The sequence below is a fragment of the Sclerotinia sclerotiorum genome, genomic scaffold (assembly GCF_000146945.2).
Source record: "Sclerotinia sclerotiorum 1980 UF-70 scaffold_9 genomic scaffold, whole genome shotgun sequence".
NCBI lineage: Eukaryota > Fungi > Ascomycota > Leotiomycetes > Helotiales > Sclerotiniaceae > Sclerotinia > Sclerotinia sclerotiorum.
The window spans coordinates 575,721-596,390 of NW_001820827.1; the positions used below are offsets into that span (position 1 = coordinate 575,721).

The 20,670-nt window shown below is 42.3% G+C and overlaps 8 protein-coding genes across 8 annotated transcripts; 6 read left to right on the forward strand and 2 right to left on the reverse strand.

Annotated features, from left to right (window-relative positions):
• Positions 1-2,514: 2,514 nt before the first annotated feature.
• Positions 2,515-2,900, forward strand: SS1G_07157 (predicted protein; the record flags this gene model as incomplete). Its single annotated transcript, XM_001591661.1, has 2 exons — positions 2,515-2,604; positions 2,856-2,900. The coding sequence occupies 2 exons, from the start codon at positions 2,515-2,517 to the stop codon at positions 2,898-2,900; spliced, it is 135 nt and encodes a 44-aa protein (XP_001591711.1).
• Positions 2,901-5,661: 2,761 nt separating this feature from the next.
• On the forward strand, positions 5,662-6,708 carry SS1G_07158 (hypothetical protein; the record flags this gene model as incomplete). The annotated part of the gene is made up of 1 exon (XM_001591662.1): positions 5,662-6,708. The coding sequence occupies one exon, from the start codon at positions 5,662-5,664 to the stop codon at positions 6,706-6,708; it is 1,047 nt and encodes a 348-aa protein (XP_001591712.1).
• Positions 6,709-8,064: 1,356 nt separating this feature from the next.
• Positions 8,065-8,931, forward strand: SS1G_07159 (predicted protein; the record flags this gene model as incomplete). The annotated part of the gene is made up of 3 exons (XM_001591663.1): positions 8,065-8,119; positions 8,586-8,667; positions 8,928-8,931. The coding sequence occupies 3 exons, from the start codon at positions 8,065-8,067 to the stop codon at positions 8,929-8,931; spliced, it is 141 nt and encodes a 46-aa protein (XP_001591713.1).
• A 1,344-nt stretch (positions 8,932-10,275) lies between these two features.
• SS1G_07160 (predicted protein) lies at positions 10,276-11,043 on the reverse strand (the record flags this gene model as incomplete). Its single annotated transcript, XM_001591664.1, has 3 exons — positions 10,276-10,367; positions 10,730-10,943; positions 11,002-11,043. 3 exons carry the CDS (start codon positions 11,041-11,043, stop codon positions 10,276-10,278), a joined length of 348 nt encoding a protein of 115 aa, XP_001591714.1.
• Positions 11,044-11,951: 908 nt separating this feature from the next.
• SS1G_07161 (predicted protein) lies at positions 11,952-12,128 on the forward strand (the record flags this gene model as incomplete). The annotated part of the gene is made up of 1 exon (XM_001591665.1): positions 11,952-12,128. The coding sequence occupies one exon, from the start codon at positions 11,952-11,954 to the stop codon at positions 12,126-12,128; it is 177 nt and encodes a 58-aa protein (XP_001591715.1).
• A 2,414-nt stretch (positions 12,129-14,542) lies between these two features.
• SS1G_07162 (hypothetical protein) lies at positions 14,543-17,839 on the reverse strand (the record flags this gene model as incomplete). Its single annotated transcript, XM_001591666.1, has 8 exons — positions 14,543-15,780; positions 15,842-16,173; positions 16,292-16,488; positions 16,536-16,613; positions 16,827-16,908; positions 16,953-17,118; positions 17,176-17,229; positions 17,320-17,839. 8 exons carry the CDS (start codon positions 17,837-17,839, stop codon positions 14,543-14,545), a joined length of 2,667 nt encoding a protein of 888 aa, XP_001591716.1.
• A 255-nt stretch (positions 17,840-18,094) lies between these two features.
• On the forward strand, positions 18,095-18,356 carry SS1G_07163 (predicted protein; the record flags this gene model as incomplete). The annotated part of the gene is made up of 2 exons (XM_001591667.1): positions 18,095-18,179; positions 18,298-18,356. The coding sequence occupies 2 exons, from the start codon at positions 18,095-18,097 to the stop codon at positions 18,354-18,356; spliced, it is 144 nt and encodes a 47-aa protein (XP_001591717.1).
• Positions 18,357-19,194: 838 nt separating this feature from the next.
• SS1G_07164 (hypothetical protein) lies at positions 19,195-20,140 on the forward strand (the record flags this gene model as incomplete). Its single annotated transcript, XM_001591668.1, has 4 exons — positions 19,195-19,208; positions 19,272-19,343; positions 19,433-19,545; positions 19,596-20,140. The coding sequence occupies 4 exons, from the start codon at positions 19,195-19,197 to the stop codon at positions 20,138-20,140; spliced, it is 744 nt and encodes a 247-aa protein (XP_001591718.1).
• Positions 20,141-20,670: the final 530 nt, after the last annotated feature.

Consider the following 20,670-nt stretch of genomic DNA (forward strand, 5'->3'; position numbering starts at 1 on the left):
TTGTCCCACCGATGAATATCGATGCTGGTAAGGAAGGTATGATTTCGAAGATGAATATGGAAGGTGCTCACGAGGAAAAGATGAGGGGAGATGATTTACGAATGAGGGGTATTCATTTACGCACATGCTTCGTACTCACGAATACACAGGACAGGTTCCTCTACACCATTTAATTACCTCATTCAGAGACCCACATGCATAAGAAGAGATGATCTTATTGGTTCAATGGACAAGGCTGAAATAAACAAGGCTATTTCTTATCAAAGCATACCCAGGTAGGTATATAAATAGGTAATATCATATCATGAGATGAATTAACTTATTAATGCAAGCCGGCTTTCAACCATTGCAAAAAAAAAAAAGCTGATTGATGCTGACACATCCATCTAAAAAGCATGGCCAAAATGAGAAATCAAGCACGAGATGTTAAAGGAAGGATGACTGCATGAAGGATTGCAGCTGAAGCTTGGGTCACGAAATGGTCACTTGAACATTATGAACGTGATTGCTTGAAGATTTGGGCTCACATTTTGATATGATATGTATGGAGCATGCACTTCAGGACGGAGTACTCGGGTCTTGGAATTGGGTCGTCGTCAATTATTGGAAGGCGGTATGGAGTATCTATTATTACCTAATGTAGGGTATAATGTAGGTAGGGCCAATTTCGCAAATTTTCAGAGGCAAATTCACCCCACAAAATACGAAGTACACTATGATAAATGCAGTAATGCAGCATCCTGTATATACGGAGAATGTACTATATATAATTGTACCAACTTCTGAAGCGTCGTCAACCTCAAACTATCGTGGCGATGTTCATCAAGCAATGATATCCATACGAAAGACCGAGGCAAATATTCTTAGTTAATTAAATTTGTGAAGAAATATTTGTTTGGAGAATGATGAACCAAAAACTTCAAGTTATCGATTGACGTGGTGTTGCACTGCCACAAAGCGGCTGACAGCTGTACTCCGTAGAGAAGAGAGAGAGAGCATCGTTCAACCTGTCGTCCGTGATGAAGATTGTCTGTTCCCGACTTGCGATTACGAACGGCTTTATGCGTACTGTATTGCCTCAATTGAGTGTTCGCCTCTCTTGCTGGCCTTGACTGTCTAGCAAATAGAGAAACATTGCAGATGATCCCGCTTTGGTGTTCAGCTGTTCTAGGATACCTACCTATGCCACGTTGATGGCGTTATACCTGTACTCGTAAATCCTCTTGTCTATCGGCGGTATATTTTCTAGGGATCCACTGACTAAGATACTGAATTTGCTATCTTGATCTGATAACCCATCGATAATCCCGGGGTCATTGAATTTTCATGGTTATTGTGTTCATCCATATGGTTATGTCACATTTAGAAACATATTTGGAAATCTGACATCGCCATGCATGTCCGATTGGATATCATTGATAGGTGCATCGCATTTTTCACCATGAAATCTGAAACATATATCCATCTAACATTCGATATGTTTGAAAGCGGTAGTTCGAGATATGAAAACCTCGGACGATATGATAGATCTCATGTGGATAAAGCGTGGATGGGCAAAGAGGACAAGGGCACGGCGCCAAAATCGTATGGTCGATCCGAATGAAAAATACCTTCTGGGCGAATCCCGCAACGTGCTTTCCCGAATACCAGATAATGGAAAAGCCGATGTCATGCGTCACACTGCGTTTGTACCCTCTTTCCCGTGCCATCAAGTGCAGGTATCTAAGCGCGCATGTAGAGTCACCTGTTGCTTTGTTACCCTTACCTTGTTGTATTCCTTGTTATGTACGAAATAGAGTGAGGGCTCTCGGGCATCAAGATGAACATGTTTAAAAGCGCTTCGATGCGGGCAAGGACAGATGGAATATGCATATAATACGTCGAAAAACTGGGAATATTTGCTCACCGTAAGATGCTCTCAGGTACGGAAAGAGTTTTCTCATTTCTTGGTGACCTTGTGATCATCATGCCCTTCACAGATTCTCCGCATTGGAATCCTTCTGACGTTGAAGTCGAATGAAAGTCACGAGAATGAAGGAATGTGATATTTGGTCTCGTTGAATTAGGTACTGATATTGACATTAGTTAGGCTTGTGATAAATCCGAGGTTCAAAGGATGGATGCGGGCGGATTAGATTATTGTGTGGTGCAGTGCAAGTTTTGGATGTTTTCTTTTCCTTTTGCGGTGAGTCGTACGACGGCAATTTTCAGTGCCGGATACTAGGCCCGTTTACCTAGGTAGGTATGGTATAGCCAGCCCTGCTCGGGCAAGCCCGTTGATTATCATCTATCATTTATGATTCAAAAGCAGCAAGATGGAGAGAGTGGTGGAGGTCAAAATCTCTTGTGGCGGTGCAAAAAAAAATAAAAATTATAAGTCAATGGTCATTGGTCAAACAGTAAGTATCGTATTCTATTACTAATTGGGCAGTCTCTAGTACCTAATTATAGAAATGCAAAGCCCAAACCTTCGGAAAAAAAGAAAGGTACATACATATGTGGATATAATTCAAAATGTTCAACGTCGCCACACTTCGTTACATCCTATCGCATAGGCTAAAAAAGGCGTACACCGAGATATGCTCAATGACTGTGACTGAAACTGTAACTGTAACTGTGCTTCTCCGAGGTTCATGCTTGTGAGGTCGTGAGGGTCGTGAGGGTCATTGCCAGTACAGATAGACCCTGAAATTGCATCGCAGGAACCTGTTTCTATGCACCTCCATTGGTACGATGTGCTCCTACTGCCTAGTGCTCCTAGTGCCCTTATACCTGTGCCTGTAAAGGAATACTCGAGTAATAAATAACCTTTCCAACGGATACACTGACTTATTCTAACTCCCCCCTCGCCCCAGAGCGATATCGTTGTAGGTGCATGGCCGGTGGAACAGCAAGTATAGACGATTGTGGTTGGCAGGATTTGCACCGGCTCCAAAGCTGGCTTGTGCGAATCAGAGCTCGGAAACGACCTTTTGACAGCGACACTACTTTTTCAACCAGGATGGCCATTTCAGATAAATATCATCTACAGGCTCAGATTCAACGATGACGACTCAGTCTAGTAAAATGTAAGAAATTTTACCCATCCACAAGTCCACCCACCAAGAAATGCATTCGCCCATCGGAATCGGGGTACCCTGGAAGAGTGGTGTCTCTCGCTGCTTGATTTGTTCGACTTCGTCCCATGGTTCGCACGAAGAAAATAATATGTCAGGAGAGAGAGTTCTGGAACTTCGAAATCGATTCATGCAGGAGATTCCAATTTTGGCGTATACCTGGCTATGTTATCGATGAGATAGGTTCAATATCCGGCCATCCGTCCCTTCAGTCTGAGACTTGGAGATCCATAAGTCATGATGAGGCTTCAGCAAGGTCTCTTAATCTCCAATACCTAAGTATATTATGGAGATGCATGAGATTGATTGACTAGCAAATTCTTCCTATTAAACGAACTCTGTGTAAAATTCTGCTCTGCTGTTTCACATTGTTGACGCAACCTCTCGATTATCAACATTCTGCCTTTCTGTATGCGCTGAATGTGCGTATGCATCATTCTGTGCTGTTGCTGTGTGGAGATGCAGGTTTGGGCTTGATGCTTGATGCAAGTCATCTTTTCATCGCCGGCCGAAGTTGAGGCCAGATGGATATTGGTGATTTCGGGTAGGTCTGAGTCAAAATAACGCCGGTGTTCTAATATGGAGAATTATACATATTGGGACATGGCTTAACTTGAGTAGGTAGTATTTAGGGGTAGTAAATGAGTAAGGTAGCATTCATTGCAAATGAGCCGAGAGAGAAAAAAAAAGCCAATTCATTCCACCCATGACGATAATGCAGTCGAAAAGAGATCTTCAGTCATTTCAAGAATTCAAACCCAACTATACCCTTTATGAGTATGGAAAAATAACCTTTGTACACAAGCAATGATACTTGATCATAGTAGGGACATCATAAAACTGGTACCGAGTAGAGATGAAATGATTATTGGGATAGATAGATGGTTTTGAGGAAGATTTTATCATTGCAATTTTATTGAATTATCTTCTTTCGCCATCTGATTGGTACGAATGTTTGATAACTAATCGATAACTCGGGCTTGACATTATTACAATACACCTTACTAGATAGATCAAGTATAGACTGTACACTTCCCATATATTATACTTTCGTGCTAAAAGATGATTATGTCCGCATCTCCGTAAAATTTAAACCTAAACTTTCATTCCCTATCAACCAAAAACCAACTTTGAAAAGCGGCACCCAAAAACGGGACGACGGAAACTAACTACCTATCCAAGCACAAATGACAAAATATGAACGATGCTACAGAGAAATATTCGCATTATCCATTTCCTTTTTTTCCAAGAACATACTTTTCAGATGATCAACCAGTATATCTCCAATGTTACACCCTCGGCAAATGTCGATGTCATAATACCATCATGACCATTATGATCATTCTTCAATTCATCATATTTTGTTGTCCTTCGTTGTCCTCCGGTGTTTGTAGGCTGTGGTACGGCCGTGCATGCATGCATGAATGATTCTTCCCTATATGAGATGAATGAGATGATTGTTAGTGGCCAAATGGCATCTGCTCCACGATACCGGGAAGTAAAAATGCAAGATTGTTGCACCTTTTCAGCTGCAGTCGGTGGTCACTGAAAGTGGGTAAGAGAAAACTCACTACAAGTCAACTTTGGTCAGTTTTTGGGTTGACAAGCGCAGGCTGGACAAGGCTTGACAAAGCTTTAATCACTGTGCAGGCAGGTGGCCATTTTTCTTTCCGTTTGCTTTGCCAAAAAATACCAGGGACCGATTTAGTGTTATGCAGGTCTAATGCAGCACTGCCCCCAGCTGCATTTTAGTGACTCTACTGCTTTACTGCTTTACTGCTTTGGCTGCATTGCTGCCACTATTGAAAGGTACGGCTACCACACCCTACTGCTGGATTGACTGGGCCCCTTCAAAGGCATCTTTTGTTCCCACCGACCCGTAATCTTTCGATCTCGACGAACGAATGAGGTGAGGCATTTTATCGGAGCTTTTTCACCATGTGAGTGGAGACGGGGAATGGAGGAGGTGACATTGGTGTAATCTACATACAAGACCTACTCAACACCCTCCTCTCTGCCACACTTTACCACTTCCAGTATCTACTCCTAGCTTCTTTCGCCCACATCTTACCAAACTCGATGCAGCTTTCGGAAAGAAAGTGGCTACGTCTAGTTTAAACCCTACGGATACTATTAAGGGAATTCAAGATTTTCCCATCTATCATCATACCTTAACTTAAGTCTACTTCAACCCCCTTCATCCCTACGAGCCGATTCCGCCGCTTAACTAAAAGCTGATCGTTGACCTCTTATAACAACCCCACCATACCCTCAACTCTTTTTATCTTACCCTTCCCTTCTTTACGATCCTCATTCGTCCATACCTTTTTCGTTCCTTATCCAGGGCGCGCAAACTAGATCCCTTGTCTCGGGACCGCCAAAAGATTTATCTTCATTCTATTCTCAACGTTCTGATTTTCTAGCTCCCATATCTACGTCAGGTCACCCTCCCGCCTCATCATATACCCTTGACCTTTGTCCTCGAATTTATACCCTCTCGTCGCTCTATATCCGCCTCCAATATTTTCCATAGAACTCTACCTCAATGCCTCCTCAATTACTTCCTGCTTCGGCAGCTGCTTTTGCACCAAGAGCTTCCTCTGTCAATGTTGTGTTAAGTTCAAAGGTTGAGCCATGGTTAACACAAACCTTAAAGCGTATAAATCGCATAAAACGTCCTCTCAACAGTGTACCCCAGCACCAAAGATGCTTAACAGAAACATTATCTTCCTCAACAGCGATATGGACTCTTGGATCTTTGATGCTATCGAAAGCTCCGGAACAAAGACGCGAAGACTCAAATCCATTAGTTGAGGCCATGTTCAACTATCAACTCATTCATATCGAAGCCTATGTTGTCCATGTAGATATGGTATTAAGAAACGAGGTTGCCTATAAACTTACTCCGGATACGATAGAATCCCTGATCGAGTATCACAAGGAAGTGCATTGCCTGGATATTGCGGCGAATACCTACAACTGGTCGGAGAAGGATCAGCAAGTAAAGAAAATGCACGAGGATTTCATTCAAGCTATCAACAAGTTCGTCTACAGAACTCATGTCTCTGCTTTAGAGGGACTGGAAGAGGATGGAGCTGGTGAATTGTTATGCGGTAAAAGTGATGAAGTCAAGAACAACATCATGGGACTTTTCCTTCCTCTACTTCCCCCACCACCAAGGGTTGTCGATGTGGTCAGACCTCCTACTTTGTTGCCTAGTTCACCAGCTGGCATGAATTGGTGGTCGCAACCCACGATACCAGTAACCACAGCAGCTCCTGTTGACCCATGGAGGATGCTTCCTTCAAGTCCAAGTACAACATCTTCCATGTCCTCTTCCGATACTCAATCTTTGTGGGCAAATGTGGGCTTAAGTGAGATTCAATTGCCTTCCCCCACACCATCTTACAGCCAGCCATTCACCACCGGCGGCCTTTTCTACAGTACACCACAAGTGAGTGCGCCAATTTCCGCGCTTCCCTTACCAAGCATGTTAGCACAACAACACTGCGGTATTGGTATGGGATATGGCGGATTCGGTGGATTCGGTGGTGGATGGGACCGATATCAGGAGTACGCCACAACGATGTGACAACCAAGGCCTGGATCCTTGAATAATCCCCCTACTACTCGCCCGGGGATTTAGGGCAGGCGACAATACAGCACACAATACTATGGCTCAAAGCCTTTGTACAAGACAACAAAATTACATACATACATGGCACCGGCATATTTCTTTAGCGGCATTTGATACCTCCGAGGGCACTTAACGGCGTTTTTACATCTTCATCATCTCCTCATCAGCGATCGAGCGAACAAATGATATTCTAGGAACAAATCTTACTTAATAATCACCAAGAACAACAATCTCCTTTCCTCACAAATACATAATAGGATACCAATTTTCTTATCATTCATTTTCATTTTCTGTTTATTTTAGCGCGGCGAGGCTTGGGTTTGCTTTACACGACATCACAAAACCGCAAGACCGGTTTCCGAATTTTCCTTTCTACGCATATGGCAGGACCTACAGGCGGGTTATTTTGAAGCATTTTCTGGCACAGTTCCAAGATTTTTTTTTACCCATAAAGAGATTACCTTTATTAAGAGGATAACGCAGCAATGCAGGGCTTCACGGGCGCGTCTGGATATATTGTTTTTTTTTTCTTTTTACGTTCAAGATTATCATCTTACGTTTTGTCTTGGGGGGAAGGGAAAACCGGGTTTTTCTTCGTTCTTTCATTTTCGTTTCTGTTTATGCTTTATGAATCATGAATGCTTATGAATTTTGCTTGGACAAAAGATCAAGGCATATGATTTATGAGTTCACGAAAATAGAGACTGAAAATATGCGGAGCTAAGAAGACCATCTGCAGCGCAGATTGGAATAAAAATCAATGGACGAGATACCGGGTCTCTTTTCAATGGATTTGAGGACAAACGGACAAATTGTTTAGATGGTATCATCAGAATGCGACATTTCTCAACTCTCGCTAGTCGAGCTTGGGTTTTGGAGCGAGGATAGCCTGGATCGACTTCTTCTATCGGAATGGATGAACTCTTTGCCAAATCAAACTGGATATCGGCTCATTATCTCGAATGCAAATCGATCAATACCTGCGAGTCGGGATGATTGAATCTTACATGTGGGATTGGTTTTATGTCTTGGAGGATTTGGGTAGGGGCTTCGGATATTTTGTAGGGAAAGGATTGAAGGGCATATCGTAGTTCATCACTACATCTTCCGTTCGCTATCTGATGCCATCATACTTGATGTATGATAAGTTAAAGATAGTGTCTGGGAGAACACCAAAATCTTTCTCTCGTCCTGTGGACGGAGTTGGACGGAGGTATTGATGCGGGTTTCATTTTTCGGCACAGGCAATGGGAATATAGGAAAGGCAATCTTTCATACTGGTTATGGAATTAAGGGAGGAACTGTGATTACATGTCTGGTATATGGATTATTAAGTGTGGAAAAGAGGAGGAATACAATTTTGTGTGTAGGTAATCTTGAGCTTGAACTTGATACCGAGAAAAAAGACTGAAAATGAAAAAATGAAAATATCAAAAACCTACAAACTAACAACTACCACATCCTTTGGCTCTCGAGTTTTGCTTGACTCATGAGGTAGGTTAAGGTGAGAATTACATGCAGAAAGCATCCCGCTCACGACGTCAAGAGCTCTTCGCACGAGGAGAATTTCAACGTCAGCAATCGTCAGAAATTGTCAGATCTCAATTCCTCCTGCTCGCCCAGCCGGTCCTTTACTGAAAGGCCCATGCTAATTCATATCAATGCATCTGGATCCGTGACAAAACAAGCTTCTACCCCGATTGGTCAGCACTACGACAAATGGAGCGAGTCAGCGACGCCCAACCGGCCCTCGCCGCCATATAAATGAGTAATTTACTACTCTTTTAGGGAATCCGAAGCCGAGGTTTAGTGCGCTGAAAAATAACGTCTAGGGACAAGAAAGCTATGGTTACATTGTGATAATCCCGTATATGTCGGCTGGTACGATATCGATATATGGCGTCCGCATTCCGTGTATGTGCGTCTGTGAATCCTACCTTAGCTACCAGGTATATGAAGATCGCCATATTGATGCTGAAGATTTTATTGCGTGTTATATGTGCTATGTGAGAGGTGGTATGCAGGTAAAAGGAGCTCTGTGCTCCCGAAAGCAAAATACGAATTCACATATTCCCATGTCTCCGTACATGCCGACATTCATTACCATGTCTTTGTGCTCCCTCAATCTCATCTTCTGACATGTCAAAACTAACACATGGAAAGGCACGGCACAGATAACCTGGAGGAAATCCTATCGCTTACTTGTTTGTAGGTATATAATATTATCACCGCCGTATCCGTGGATCGCTGTTGGCGAAGACTCCGCTCCTCCTCTAAGCTCTTGCTTTACGGCACAATTTTTCATATTAGATTATTTTGTTATAAGCGCGGATAGACTAGCTATATCAGGTATCGATACCAAGAAAATCTGTCGCCGGTATGAAGTGATATGATATTATTTCATGTCTTCAGCTAGAACCGAGGAAGCCAAGCCACCTAGACAAACGTGTACTCCCAGAACACACACACACATGTAACCTTATTGCAACCCCTGAAAACGGTCTTATAGCAGCGGATAACAGCCACAGCCAGAAACAACACTGAAGAAAAGTTGTCTGAGATTACGCCGCCTCATTTCCCGAACCTCATAAACTTCATAAGCGCCCAGGCATATCCAGCCAATTACACGCTCCAACCATTCCTACCCAACCAAGTATCCACCCCCGCTAAAGGCAAAACCAAACACAAACTCTAATCTCCAGTAAAGAAATCTAAGTATCTATATACACGTACTCCAAGAAACAAGACCTGCAGAAAGGTCAAGCTATTCTCGGCCCTTCTCATACACACTTCTCATGCATACCCGTACACATCTATGTCGAGTTAGCCTATCGAAAGATTCCTGCATTGCATATCGACTGTGCATTGGTGATGTGACCAACTGTATAACCCGCATGAGATTCCAGTCATGTGAGTCTCAGACCCTCGCAAATATTGAAAATTATTGGCTACGAAGAGTCAAGATTAGCCATTGCATATGTACGGCAGTAAAAATAGCGAGAGCAACGCGTTGAAAAATGAGGGATTTCTTGATTTTAAAGATTTTTTGTGAATTTTTCCTTGCCGAGTTTTCTAGAATTGGAATGCGAGATTATGCAGGATTGGACGGATGTGGTAGGTTACTCGACTATGTATCCAGAGGGTAGAGATGACCCGCATGAAGTTTCAATCATGTGAGTTTTTGTTACCCCTCCTTCTCTTCTTCATGTGCATATTCGTAACTTGGTGAGATGCATATGGCATATGGAGAGCGGAAATACCGTTAGGGACGTGATACGTACATCTGGGCGGTTCGGGAAGAAAAAACACGAGAGTGACCTAATCGATGTCCCGCATGAAAATTCAGTCATGTGAGTTCCATCTCCATGAAGATTCGAAGAAGTTATTAGCTATTATCTCACCAGGAGATATTCGGCATGTATATTTTTCGATCGCCAAACTTGTTATATTGAGATTCGCTCCACGTGCTAAAAATAATGAATGACAAGCGTTATAAAATCATGAGCCGAGAATAGTGATAGATCAGATATGCAGTCGAATAGCTGCAACTAACCGTTTTGGAATTCTACATGGCGAAAGAGGAAGCTGGGCTTGAGTAGCTCCTTCAACGGATGCTGATCGAATGTTTGCAGGATCGGGCTTATTGTGATGGTTTTAGTGTCTTGATCACCCGCATGAGATATCAGTCATGTGAGTGTGGGTGAGATAAAATAATATGGTATAGCGAGGTTCTATTACAGTCGCTCATGAGCTTACCCCAAAAGAATGGAGTTAGAAACTCCGCCACAAGCAGCCCCGTTGACCGTTGTGTAATATGATATCCGTTTTGCGGAGAGGTACGGATTCCGGGCCGAAGTATTTGCAGTATCCGGCTGATATTAGTGTGATAGATCAGATATGATAGAGTTCCGTACTGGCCTGCTTGATTACACTTATTCTCTCCGGCTCGGGTCTAAACTCAATGTTCACCACGTACGGCTAGTAGCTGGTACCCATTCGACTGCATCATAGACACAAATATGACTTGCTGCTGTATCGGCGATCAAGTTCAATTTTAGGCTAATTCTTGAGTCAATTCCGAAGAGGTATTCAACACGGCACGAGCTGTGAGAGAATAGGCAGTTGCGAGCAGTGATATTGATGAAGATATGGAGTGGATTCCGAGTGCTAGTGCTAGAGTATGAAATATGCTATCAATGGAAGTTAACGTTAATGCTTGATTTTAACCTGAACCCTAACCAAACAAACGAAACTATGCATTAAATCCATCCCTTCTTCCACAAGCAGCATTATGTGTAGAGGTCCAAAGATCACTTAATAAGTGAAGCCCAAAGTACCATCTATAGAGCAACACTACTTCCTCATCTGCCAAGATAACACCGTCCGAGTTGCTATGGTAAGAAAAACGCAATTTCCCTTCGCTTACTCCCCAGATTGAAAATTGTCTAGTAAAACTTAGGATTTTGAGATTTTCCACGTCAGTTTTAGATTTCATTTAGTCAAGGCGGGATAAATCAGAGCTATATGTTAGATTAATGATGAAAACCCTATAGATGGTGGATGTGGTTGAGATTTTTTTCTGTGATTAGTTTTCAAGGAAGGAGGTTTAAATGTAAACATAACCTACAGTTATTTGACTTTAGTTGTGGCTTCAAATACTGTGTTTGATAACCTGTTAGAAAATGACTATGTTAACTATATTGATACTTTAGTTGAAGAATAAAATAGATAATATAGTTTTTCTAGCAGTGGGATAGTACCCTCGTGTACAAAGGGTATACCGGACATCCTTTGAGGCGACGTTGGTGCGAATAGCTGTACATACGTAATTGTGACGACACTTATAGATAGATAAGTAGCGAAAATCCTCCAAAACAACGACACTACAAGCACAAATAACGAGGGGAATGTAAGTGATTAGAGAACATGCGAGCGGATTATTGCCCGCAGTAGTTCAATCCGTAACAATAGATCCATGTCCCTCATATATAACATTGCAGTTGCAAAACATTCTATAAAATACATCAAACGTGTCGGCGGTGGCATCAGAAACCAACAGGGTTCCTGTTAAGCACCTTAACTTTGGTACCAGAAGTCCCTCCTCCTAAAAGTCGTAGCACCTATATCCTAGGCATTGACCGAGAAAGAATTTCTGGAGACAGCTAGTTGCCACAATTTACGTTTTTTTTTTTGATCCGATGACATCGTTTGAAAGGGATCCTCCAGCTTCAATTTCAAGAGGTGTTGCTCTCGCCGTCTTCGCCGTTGTGCAGCTGACCATCGGTCAGCAATACCATTTGATCATCGAAAGATTCACTCAACTCAACGTTGTTTTGGCAGCTGGGAGGGCTGAGCTACAAAGGAGGAGGGGCTAAAACCGCTAGTGGTACTGGCTTGTTGTATTGCCCCGAGGACGGTGCATTGATCAGCTGATGCGGCGGCGTGCACTTGAGGAATTAGATCTGGAAGTTCCTGAAGCATCGAATATTTAGCTATAAAAGAACCTTTTGAGGATTTTGGTAGAGGTTGCTTTAGATGATTGATCTGTGGTAGTAGTTCTGTGAGTTCTTTCTAGATGAGGAATGACTCTGAGGTTTACTTGATCACTGATATCTAATTACTTCCTGTCTAGACTCCCATCTGCGATGCCCTTAATTTTAAAAAGGAATCAACAGAAATAGAACATTTTGAAGACTATGAGCAATCATAGAGACAAATTTTTACAGGATTGCGTTCTGCTCCCTCCATGCAGTAAAACTCCAAAATAATATCAACAAACAGGCGAGCTTCAAGAAAGGCAAAAGAATTTAAAACAATTGAAATGATTAACCACTCCATCGAACGTTGATATCGGAACATAATAGCTCATTCAATCTTTCAAAACGGCTAGGCTGGAACATATCGAGATCATTAATATCATACTTTTGGAATAATTTCTCTCATGTGCACTTTTCATAAAGTTCTGAACCATCTCTCTAGAGCTAAGGTTTAAGAATGGAAATGCTGAATCCACGAATTGCAAAGCTGGAATACCGTCTTTCACCTTGTTTCTTTAATGAAGCTGACTACTTGCGCTTTGATATCCTCCCGAATTCATGTTTTAAAATAAAGGTGATTAATGTTATTGATTCCCAAAATATTCAACAACTTCTGGGTAGGCTATTGACATGAAGGAAAAATAACATGATATAACAACACTAGAATCATTGAAAATAGAATGGCGTTGTTCGCTATTCTGAGAGGATGATGGTGTTTAGATAGGTAATTCACCATCGTATGGTGCCCGCTTGGAGTTTCGAAGTTTGTATCTGAACTTCAAGATTTTTCTATTCAGGAGGATTGAAGAATATCGAGGCACAGAGCCAAAACGGACAACTATAAAAGAAGTATATGCCATAGCCATCGCCATAACTAAATAGATCCCACGCAAAAGATTTTGTCGTAGCGGACGTACCAGGGTAGTTTATGAGTTCATCCTATTATAACGTAGCTGTAGCTGCAACTTTACAGACTGCATAGCATTATATACGGGTATATATCTATAACGTAGATACTATCCGACCAATTTATGAAAGGGATAGAAAATAAGGGAATGTGGATCGTCAAATTAAGCTAATCAATTATCCGCTGAAGCTAATATTCAAATATCTATTAAAGAACATCCCAAGCCATCAAGAAAGAGGAAAAAAGACTACTTTCTCCACTGAAGTTCAACCATCGAAAGACCATTCATCATCTATCGTTTGTGAATCAACCCATACTAATCTAATCTTCGAAGAGGAAATTGGTTATTAGTTAATTATTCAAAGTAATCTCTTCCCATTAATTAAAAAATTTCAATATTGCTTTTCAACAACTTAAGCTGATATACGATCAATGCCTGAATTTCTTTGGTAAATTAAGACTTACATTACAAATAAATCGAATATGCAGGATGAGAATCAAGATCGTGAACAACGCATAATCTTAGAATCTAGTTTATTATACCGAATAGCAGGCACGGTAATCACATAAAACTCCCAACCGCGATGAGCTTTTGAATGATGTGACGTGATGGTAGCTCTGCAAGGTTGAGGAAATAATCTTTCAATGATATGAACTCAATGAACCACGATATGAGTTACCTATCAGAACTATAACCTTTAAATTCTCCATACCTTGATAATCTCCAGCTGATAGTTCTCATCTGGATTTCCATGCAAAAGAGAGCTGATTGACTACGCCTTCTCCTTGAATTTGATTCCTTGATATTATCATGATTACTGATGGGCATTGGGCATGGGAGGGGCGGTGAATATCTCCTTAAAATATTCTTTTGTGAATTTTAACCAGCGACGTTGGGGGTGGAAGAATTATGAATAGGAAATTGTTCTGAAATAAATAGATTACTTGTGCTTGTGACTCGTGGTTGTGACGTATTGGTGATGGATTCTAGGAATAATTGACTGAGGATTATGTATTCAAGATGTAGATACGGAGATGTGGTGAATATATGCGTGTTTGATAAAGAAAAGAGGAGTTGTTCAGATGTCCGTACCTGATTATATACAAATTGTAAATAAAACCGACTAGTGTCGCACCTGCTATTGATTCAGGAAGGCTGCCCTTTGACGAATACAGATGTAATTGGAGCTTTCATCACCTCTGAGTATAGAAATGTATATAATTAAGTTATGGCATTCGTCTTTTGAATTAGCATGAGAGATATTACATTTTCCCTAAATCAACCCAAATATGCATCCTCGAGATCAAGTGTTATATATCATCATCCTTCATATCAAAGAAACCCCTAAACCACAGGCGGTGTCCTACCCGCACTGCATGCCCCACTAATACTCTCACAAGCTAATGTCAAATTTCCCGAGCTATCTCCCACCCAGAACAAGAATGGTTTACTAGTAGAAACCGGTATCACCCAGTTCTGTTTTGTAACATCCCAAACACTGAGATCCTTCCTGGTAATCGCAAGCGATACGACCTGCTTTCCATTCGGTGCCAATGTATCTGTCTTAGCAAAATCACGAAGCTGGATAATGGGAGTATCATAAGGAGAATCGGAGGGATATTGGACGTAAAGCTGGACGACCGATTTACCAGCCACGAGACCGGTGTTGGTAACTGTGACGGAAAAGGTGAACATGGTGTCCCAGAGCGCGGGGTTTCCTCCCTGTGATCCACCTGATGGAGGATCGGGTTTGGAAACATTGGTGTAGCCAGTAGGATAGACAAATGCACCTGGAGTTATATTTGAGGGATTTGTGAGGTATGGGTAGAGATATCGTGATACGGCATTGAAACCTGCTGGGTATGCGACTTCAGAAGCTGGAGGAATAGCCGTACTATATGTCGGCGTTGAACCTTTCGCTGGACGAGCCGGAGGAAGCGACGTAAGTGCTTTACCGGCTGTGAGAGTGACCGTTCGAGAGAATGTGGTGTAGGAAAGTCCGTGCCCGAATGGGAAACGAGGGCTGATGGCATGCTTGTTGAGGTATCTATAATCAATATATAAACCTTCAGAGAAAGTATCCTGAACCTGGCCAAGCGCGAATCCAACAAGGCCAACGGAGGCTGGGTAATCACTTTCTTTGACAGGAATTGAGTAAGGTAAATGGCCACTAGGCGAGTAATCGCCGAAAAGAATGTCCGTCAATGAATTCCCAGCTTCTTGGCCCGGTAAATGGGCAACAAGTACCGCCTTTACTGAAGGGAGGTCTATCCAGTTCTCAACAAGAATCGGTCCTACTGTATGGACAACTACCACTACGGTGGAGTACTTTGCTGCAGCCGCCTCAACAAGTGCGTCACCGTTGTGCCATGCATACAACCCTGAGGATGAACGATCTCCATCGTTCCCTTCCACGGTTATGGAATTCTCTCCAGAATCACTGTTGATAAATACGATGGCAATATCTCCAGGCGATGCAGTCAGACCGGATGGAAAGCTATCACTGGTTGAGCTATAAACATTGGCAGCTTTTCGCTTAATTGCATCGATGGGCGCGTCAAGGTAAGGGTAGTTAGCAGTACCTAGAAGCTTGAGTTAGTGTACCATATCATTGGAGGACTATTAATTATGCGTAGAACGTACCGGAACCCCATCCCATACCAAGAACGCCAGTATCACAGCCCCTCTGGTTGCAAGCATTAGGCCCGGAAGGGTTATTTGCGGAATCGGAACCAAACACTTTCAAAGCAGCCGAGGTTGAAAGTGGTAGTGTATTGTTGACATTCTTCAATAGGGTTATTGCCTCTCTTGAGATGTTTCGAGAAACGACAGCATGATCGGCTTGGACATTTACATGTTCATTTACTGTGCATGTAGGAGAGATTAATGCTGCTGGGTAACATGGTCCCGTAGTGTCTAAAGTGTTTGCAGAGAAATTCGGTGCTGGGTAGCTCTTGTCTTGCCCAAGTTGGTACCTATGTAGGATTTAATATTAGCCAGAAGCCCAGATGACAAATAGTCATTGAAATCTCAAAATCTATCGTCTAGAGTTGAAAGGTGTTTCGAGGGACACCTCCCGGAATGAACACTAACCAAGTTGCCACAATTCGTGTAACCATGTCATTCAGTCGATCAACTGGAACTGTTCCATTCAAAATCGCAGTTGAAAGCTCATAGGCCCAATATGCTTCGCCAAGAAACGGAATTTGTGCATCCCCTGGCATGGCCATGTCCAGACCAGCTAGAGCAGACGATACACCGCCAATTTGTGATAGCCAATCTGACATAACCTGTAGGTCGTTAGAATTATCTGGAGTACTGAGATGTATATCCTTACCAGGCCTTGGAACCCAAGTTCGTCTTTAAGCAAATTATTGATTAGGTATGAATTCTGACTTGCCGCACTCCCATTGACCTACTTCTGTTAGTAAAAAGCTATCGAGGGCTCCATTAAGATGGTATGATAATTATGGGGTTGTGCCATGAATCAATCAAGGATTGCACTATTGAAAGAAGCCTCATTCATTGACCGATTAATAGTTCACTTAGACGATCACTTGATTTAATATTCATCTCGAAACATCATACGAACGTTCATCCACTCATATTGCGATAAATAGGTACTCACCTCATTATAACTTGTCATAACAGCTCCGACGCCAGCTTTAATACCTTCCGCGAAGGGCCACATATAAAGCTCATGAAGAGTTCTGCAAATTAGTCTGGGTCAGATATCATTGAGGAATGCGCATACCTATCATCGATATTACTGCTAAGGGCTTTCATCAAACCATGAGGGATGATATCCATGCGAAATGCTTCCTGTTCATTTCCAATGAAGTGTTTGATCGTAGCGATGACACCATTCGCTTGAATTCCATTGATTGTTTGGGCGCCTCCCACTGCTTGAAGCACAGGATCTAGACATCACTAATCTCAGTCTTAAATCTCGACGACAGAATTTTCACAGCTCTTACCAGCGCCAAACCCTTCCCAATTTCGACCACCACGTGGTTTTCTTCCAGTCGGAGCTAAAGATAGTCAGAAATTTGGACGTTGCGGATTCTCAGCTCAAGGAGTGTCTTCCAAATGGGTATTTGTTAACTGCTTGTCGTACGTACCAACCGTAGGACCCAGAATAATGTTAACCCCCTTTCCTCGTGCTTCTGCACCTAGCGCAAGACCCCTTTCATACGCTAAAGCTTTGTTCCAAGTGGCACCTGTGGTAATACCGGCGGGAAAAGCTGTATTGTTGTCGGTCGCAGCTACGCCAAGTGCCGAGTCTTGTAGACAGAGACTAGGAATGCCGAATCTTAGTGCAGAGCCTGTGTTTCCAACACATCTGTACATTAGCTCTCCAACTCCAGTAGTAAGATTGACCTTTTCAGCTAAAGTCATTTGCGCCACAACGGTTTGTGCCTTTGCATAGGACGCCGTCCATGAACTATCCCAACCACCTTTCGGCGTGGGGTAGTATGGAGCAGCGACATATCCTGCAGGAACTGAATCTCTTTTCTCGATTGTTTCCTCGATAGAAGGAGGAATGAGTGGACCCTTATGTATGAATGAAGGTAATTTAGCTTGCCCGAACCCCAACAGCGACAACGAGACAAGCAAGAAGATGACCTTGAGTAGCGACATCGCAAGGAGTGTGCAACTAGTCAAGTAGAATTTGCTGGCTAATCTTTGAGAAAGTAGGTCCCTTTGAAGTAATTTGATGGGCAGAGAGAGTCCATAATATAGGAAAAACTGACTGAGTAAAATTAGGCGATGGAAATGATATATGCATGTGCACCCAAGACAATTTCTCTAGATATCTGCAATCAACGAGGATAAAAGAAAAGAGGCTTGTGATGGTTACATTCCGAGGTTCATCACCTTTATCGTGTGTGCTGTATGATTTGCTCCATCATTGAACCATGTTTGACATGGGCTGGAATTGATTCTATGGACGAAACAGGAAGTTCAATGAACAATGCAAGTAAGCTTTCAACGGAGACAGTACCTCTCTTGGAACACTATACTGAGACCAAACGGAATATCATTCCCTAAGATTGTCAGATTGTCGGTAAGACAGTTTTTTTTTTTCTAATTTTTAGGTTTGCGGGGTTTGATTTCCCCTGGCTTCCGCGATTATGCAGCATCTTTACCCGGCTAAGGTGCAGCAGGTGCAGGCAGGTGCAGGCGCAGGTGATGGGAAAGATTGAAGTATGAAGTCCCATCTACTTGACATATCAACCAATATACATAGAATATAAATATAATATCAGAAGTGGCATGCTCTATCAGAGCCTTCAAGATGGATCTACTTTATTCTGTATTGTAAATTGTACAACTTCTTTAGGAGTGATTGAAAAACATCCACATCCGGGTGACCGTTGGATGGTAGTAGTCGTCGAATGAAGGTTAAAAGAATTGGTCACTTAATCTTAATCTTTAAGTAATGACGCTGCTTTTGACCGGTAAGTCTTACAAGGCTTGATTTGGATGCCATGGATGCCGTGGATGCCGGTCGATGCCAGGCATATCATGGAATCGAGAGAAGATGGATCGGCCAATAACTTTATTAACCTTGTGCGTATTGCTGAAAGTTCAACAATAGAAAAATAGTGAGCCGTACAGTGGAATTGCTCTCTCGTGTTTAAACTTACATTGATTATGCTCTGTATTGCTATATCTGAGCAGGGACAAGGAAAATCTGGTACCTTTGATCACTCGATGGCCTTTGCAGCTAGACACAAATTCAAGAAAGTTCCGTCATCCCTTGATCACGTGACAATTCTCGTCTGTTGCAGAATTCTGGTTACCTAAGGCGACAGAGCTGTCAATGAACCTAAATAGTAGAATCTCGTTGGTCGTGAATAACTTCTCCAAAAAAAATCTTAATTTTGCGCCGTCGATTGTCTTGTGGGCACAACTGAAATCTACTTTACTCTTTATCGAAAAAACCCCTCGCTTGTTCATTTACTTTGCTAATTCGAAGCCCTCTTTTTAAAATGGGAGAATCAAGGTTGGTTTGACCGCATAAACTATCAACAAGAACTCCAAATCTCTGACAAAATGGCAAATGTAGACAGGAGCTCGTGGCATGGCTTAACAACCTGCTACAACTTAATATCACAAAAGTTGAACAATGTGGAACTGGGTGAGTAAATCTGCGATTTTGCACAACTCTTCTGTCTTTCGTTTTCCCCTATTAGACTATTTACTAACATAGATCGATCATCAATACAGTGCTGCTCTCTGCCAAGTATTCGACAGTATCTTCCTCGATGTACCGATGTCAAAAGTCAAGTTCAACGTAAATACCGAATATGCATACCTACAAAATTTCAAAATTCTTCAAAGTCGGAATACCTTCCCCTGAATAGGCTTCCAATCACTGACAACGGTCTAGACACCTTTACCCGTCATCAAATTGATCGAAGCATCCATGTCGAACAACTTGTTAAATGTAAGATGCAAGACAATCTCGAGTTTTTACAATGGTCCAAGAGATACTGGGATCAATACTTTCCGGGAGGTGAATATGATGCTGTAGCTCGTCGACGTGCCGCTGGAGGACCCGGTGCCGCCCCTTCGGCTGCGCCGAAAACATCCGCTGGGACTGGAGCAGCTCGAAGAGGAGTAACACCAACGACGAGCGGCGCACGAGTTGCTAAGCCCGGAGGAGTTGCTGGTGGTGCAGCTTCAGCAGCATTAAAGGCAGAGAATGATACTTTGAAGGAGACCGTTGCAGGGCTAGAACGTGAACGAGATTTCTACTTCAGCAAACTCAGAGATATCGAATTACTGGTTCAACAAGCATGTGAAGAGGACCCCGAGATTGAGAAGCAGGAAGACGGTTTAATCAAGCACATTCAGACTATCTTGTACTCAACTGAAGATGGATTTGAAATACCGGCCGAGGCGGAGGTTGATGATCAAGAAGAGACATTCTAGATTGTTTTTACTGTAATGGGATTTGGATTTTTGCAGGCATTGCAAATTTTATTCACTGATTCTTTATTCTGCAGCGATCTAATAGCAAGAGAAGCTATGAGATAACGAATTATGAACGAGCAGAATGTGTGCGAGGCACAAATATACAAAGCTCATGGGTTGGTAGCATTCATAGGCTACGGGAAGGTTCTATGCGGCGAACCTGCGGTGAACCAATTCTGAAGCATATTGAGAAGTTACATAATTCTTAAGAGAGTTATCTGGTTATTGAAGAGTTTAATATTAGAATGTAAATCCCACAAGTCCCTTTCTCGTACAATACCAATTTGATTTAATTGTTTACTTTTTTTTTTAATTTTCATAAGATGGTGTGAATTGAATTGAATGAGCGTCACAATTATTAATTTCTTATCGCCAAGTGATATTCTGACATTTTGCGCTATCAAGCGTCATCCATCCTTGTTGCACAAGGCCAGGCCAGCCCAAACCAATCTTACAAGGCAACCTCAAGAATCAAAACAACCGGTAAC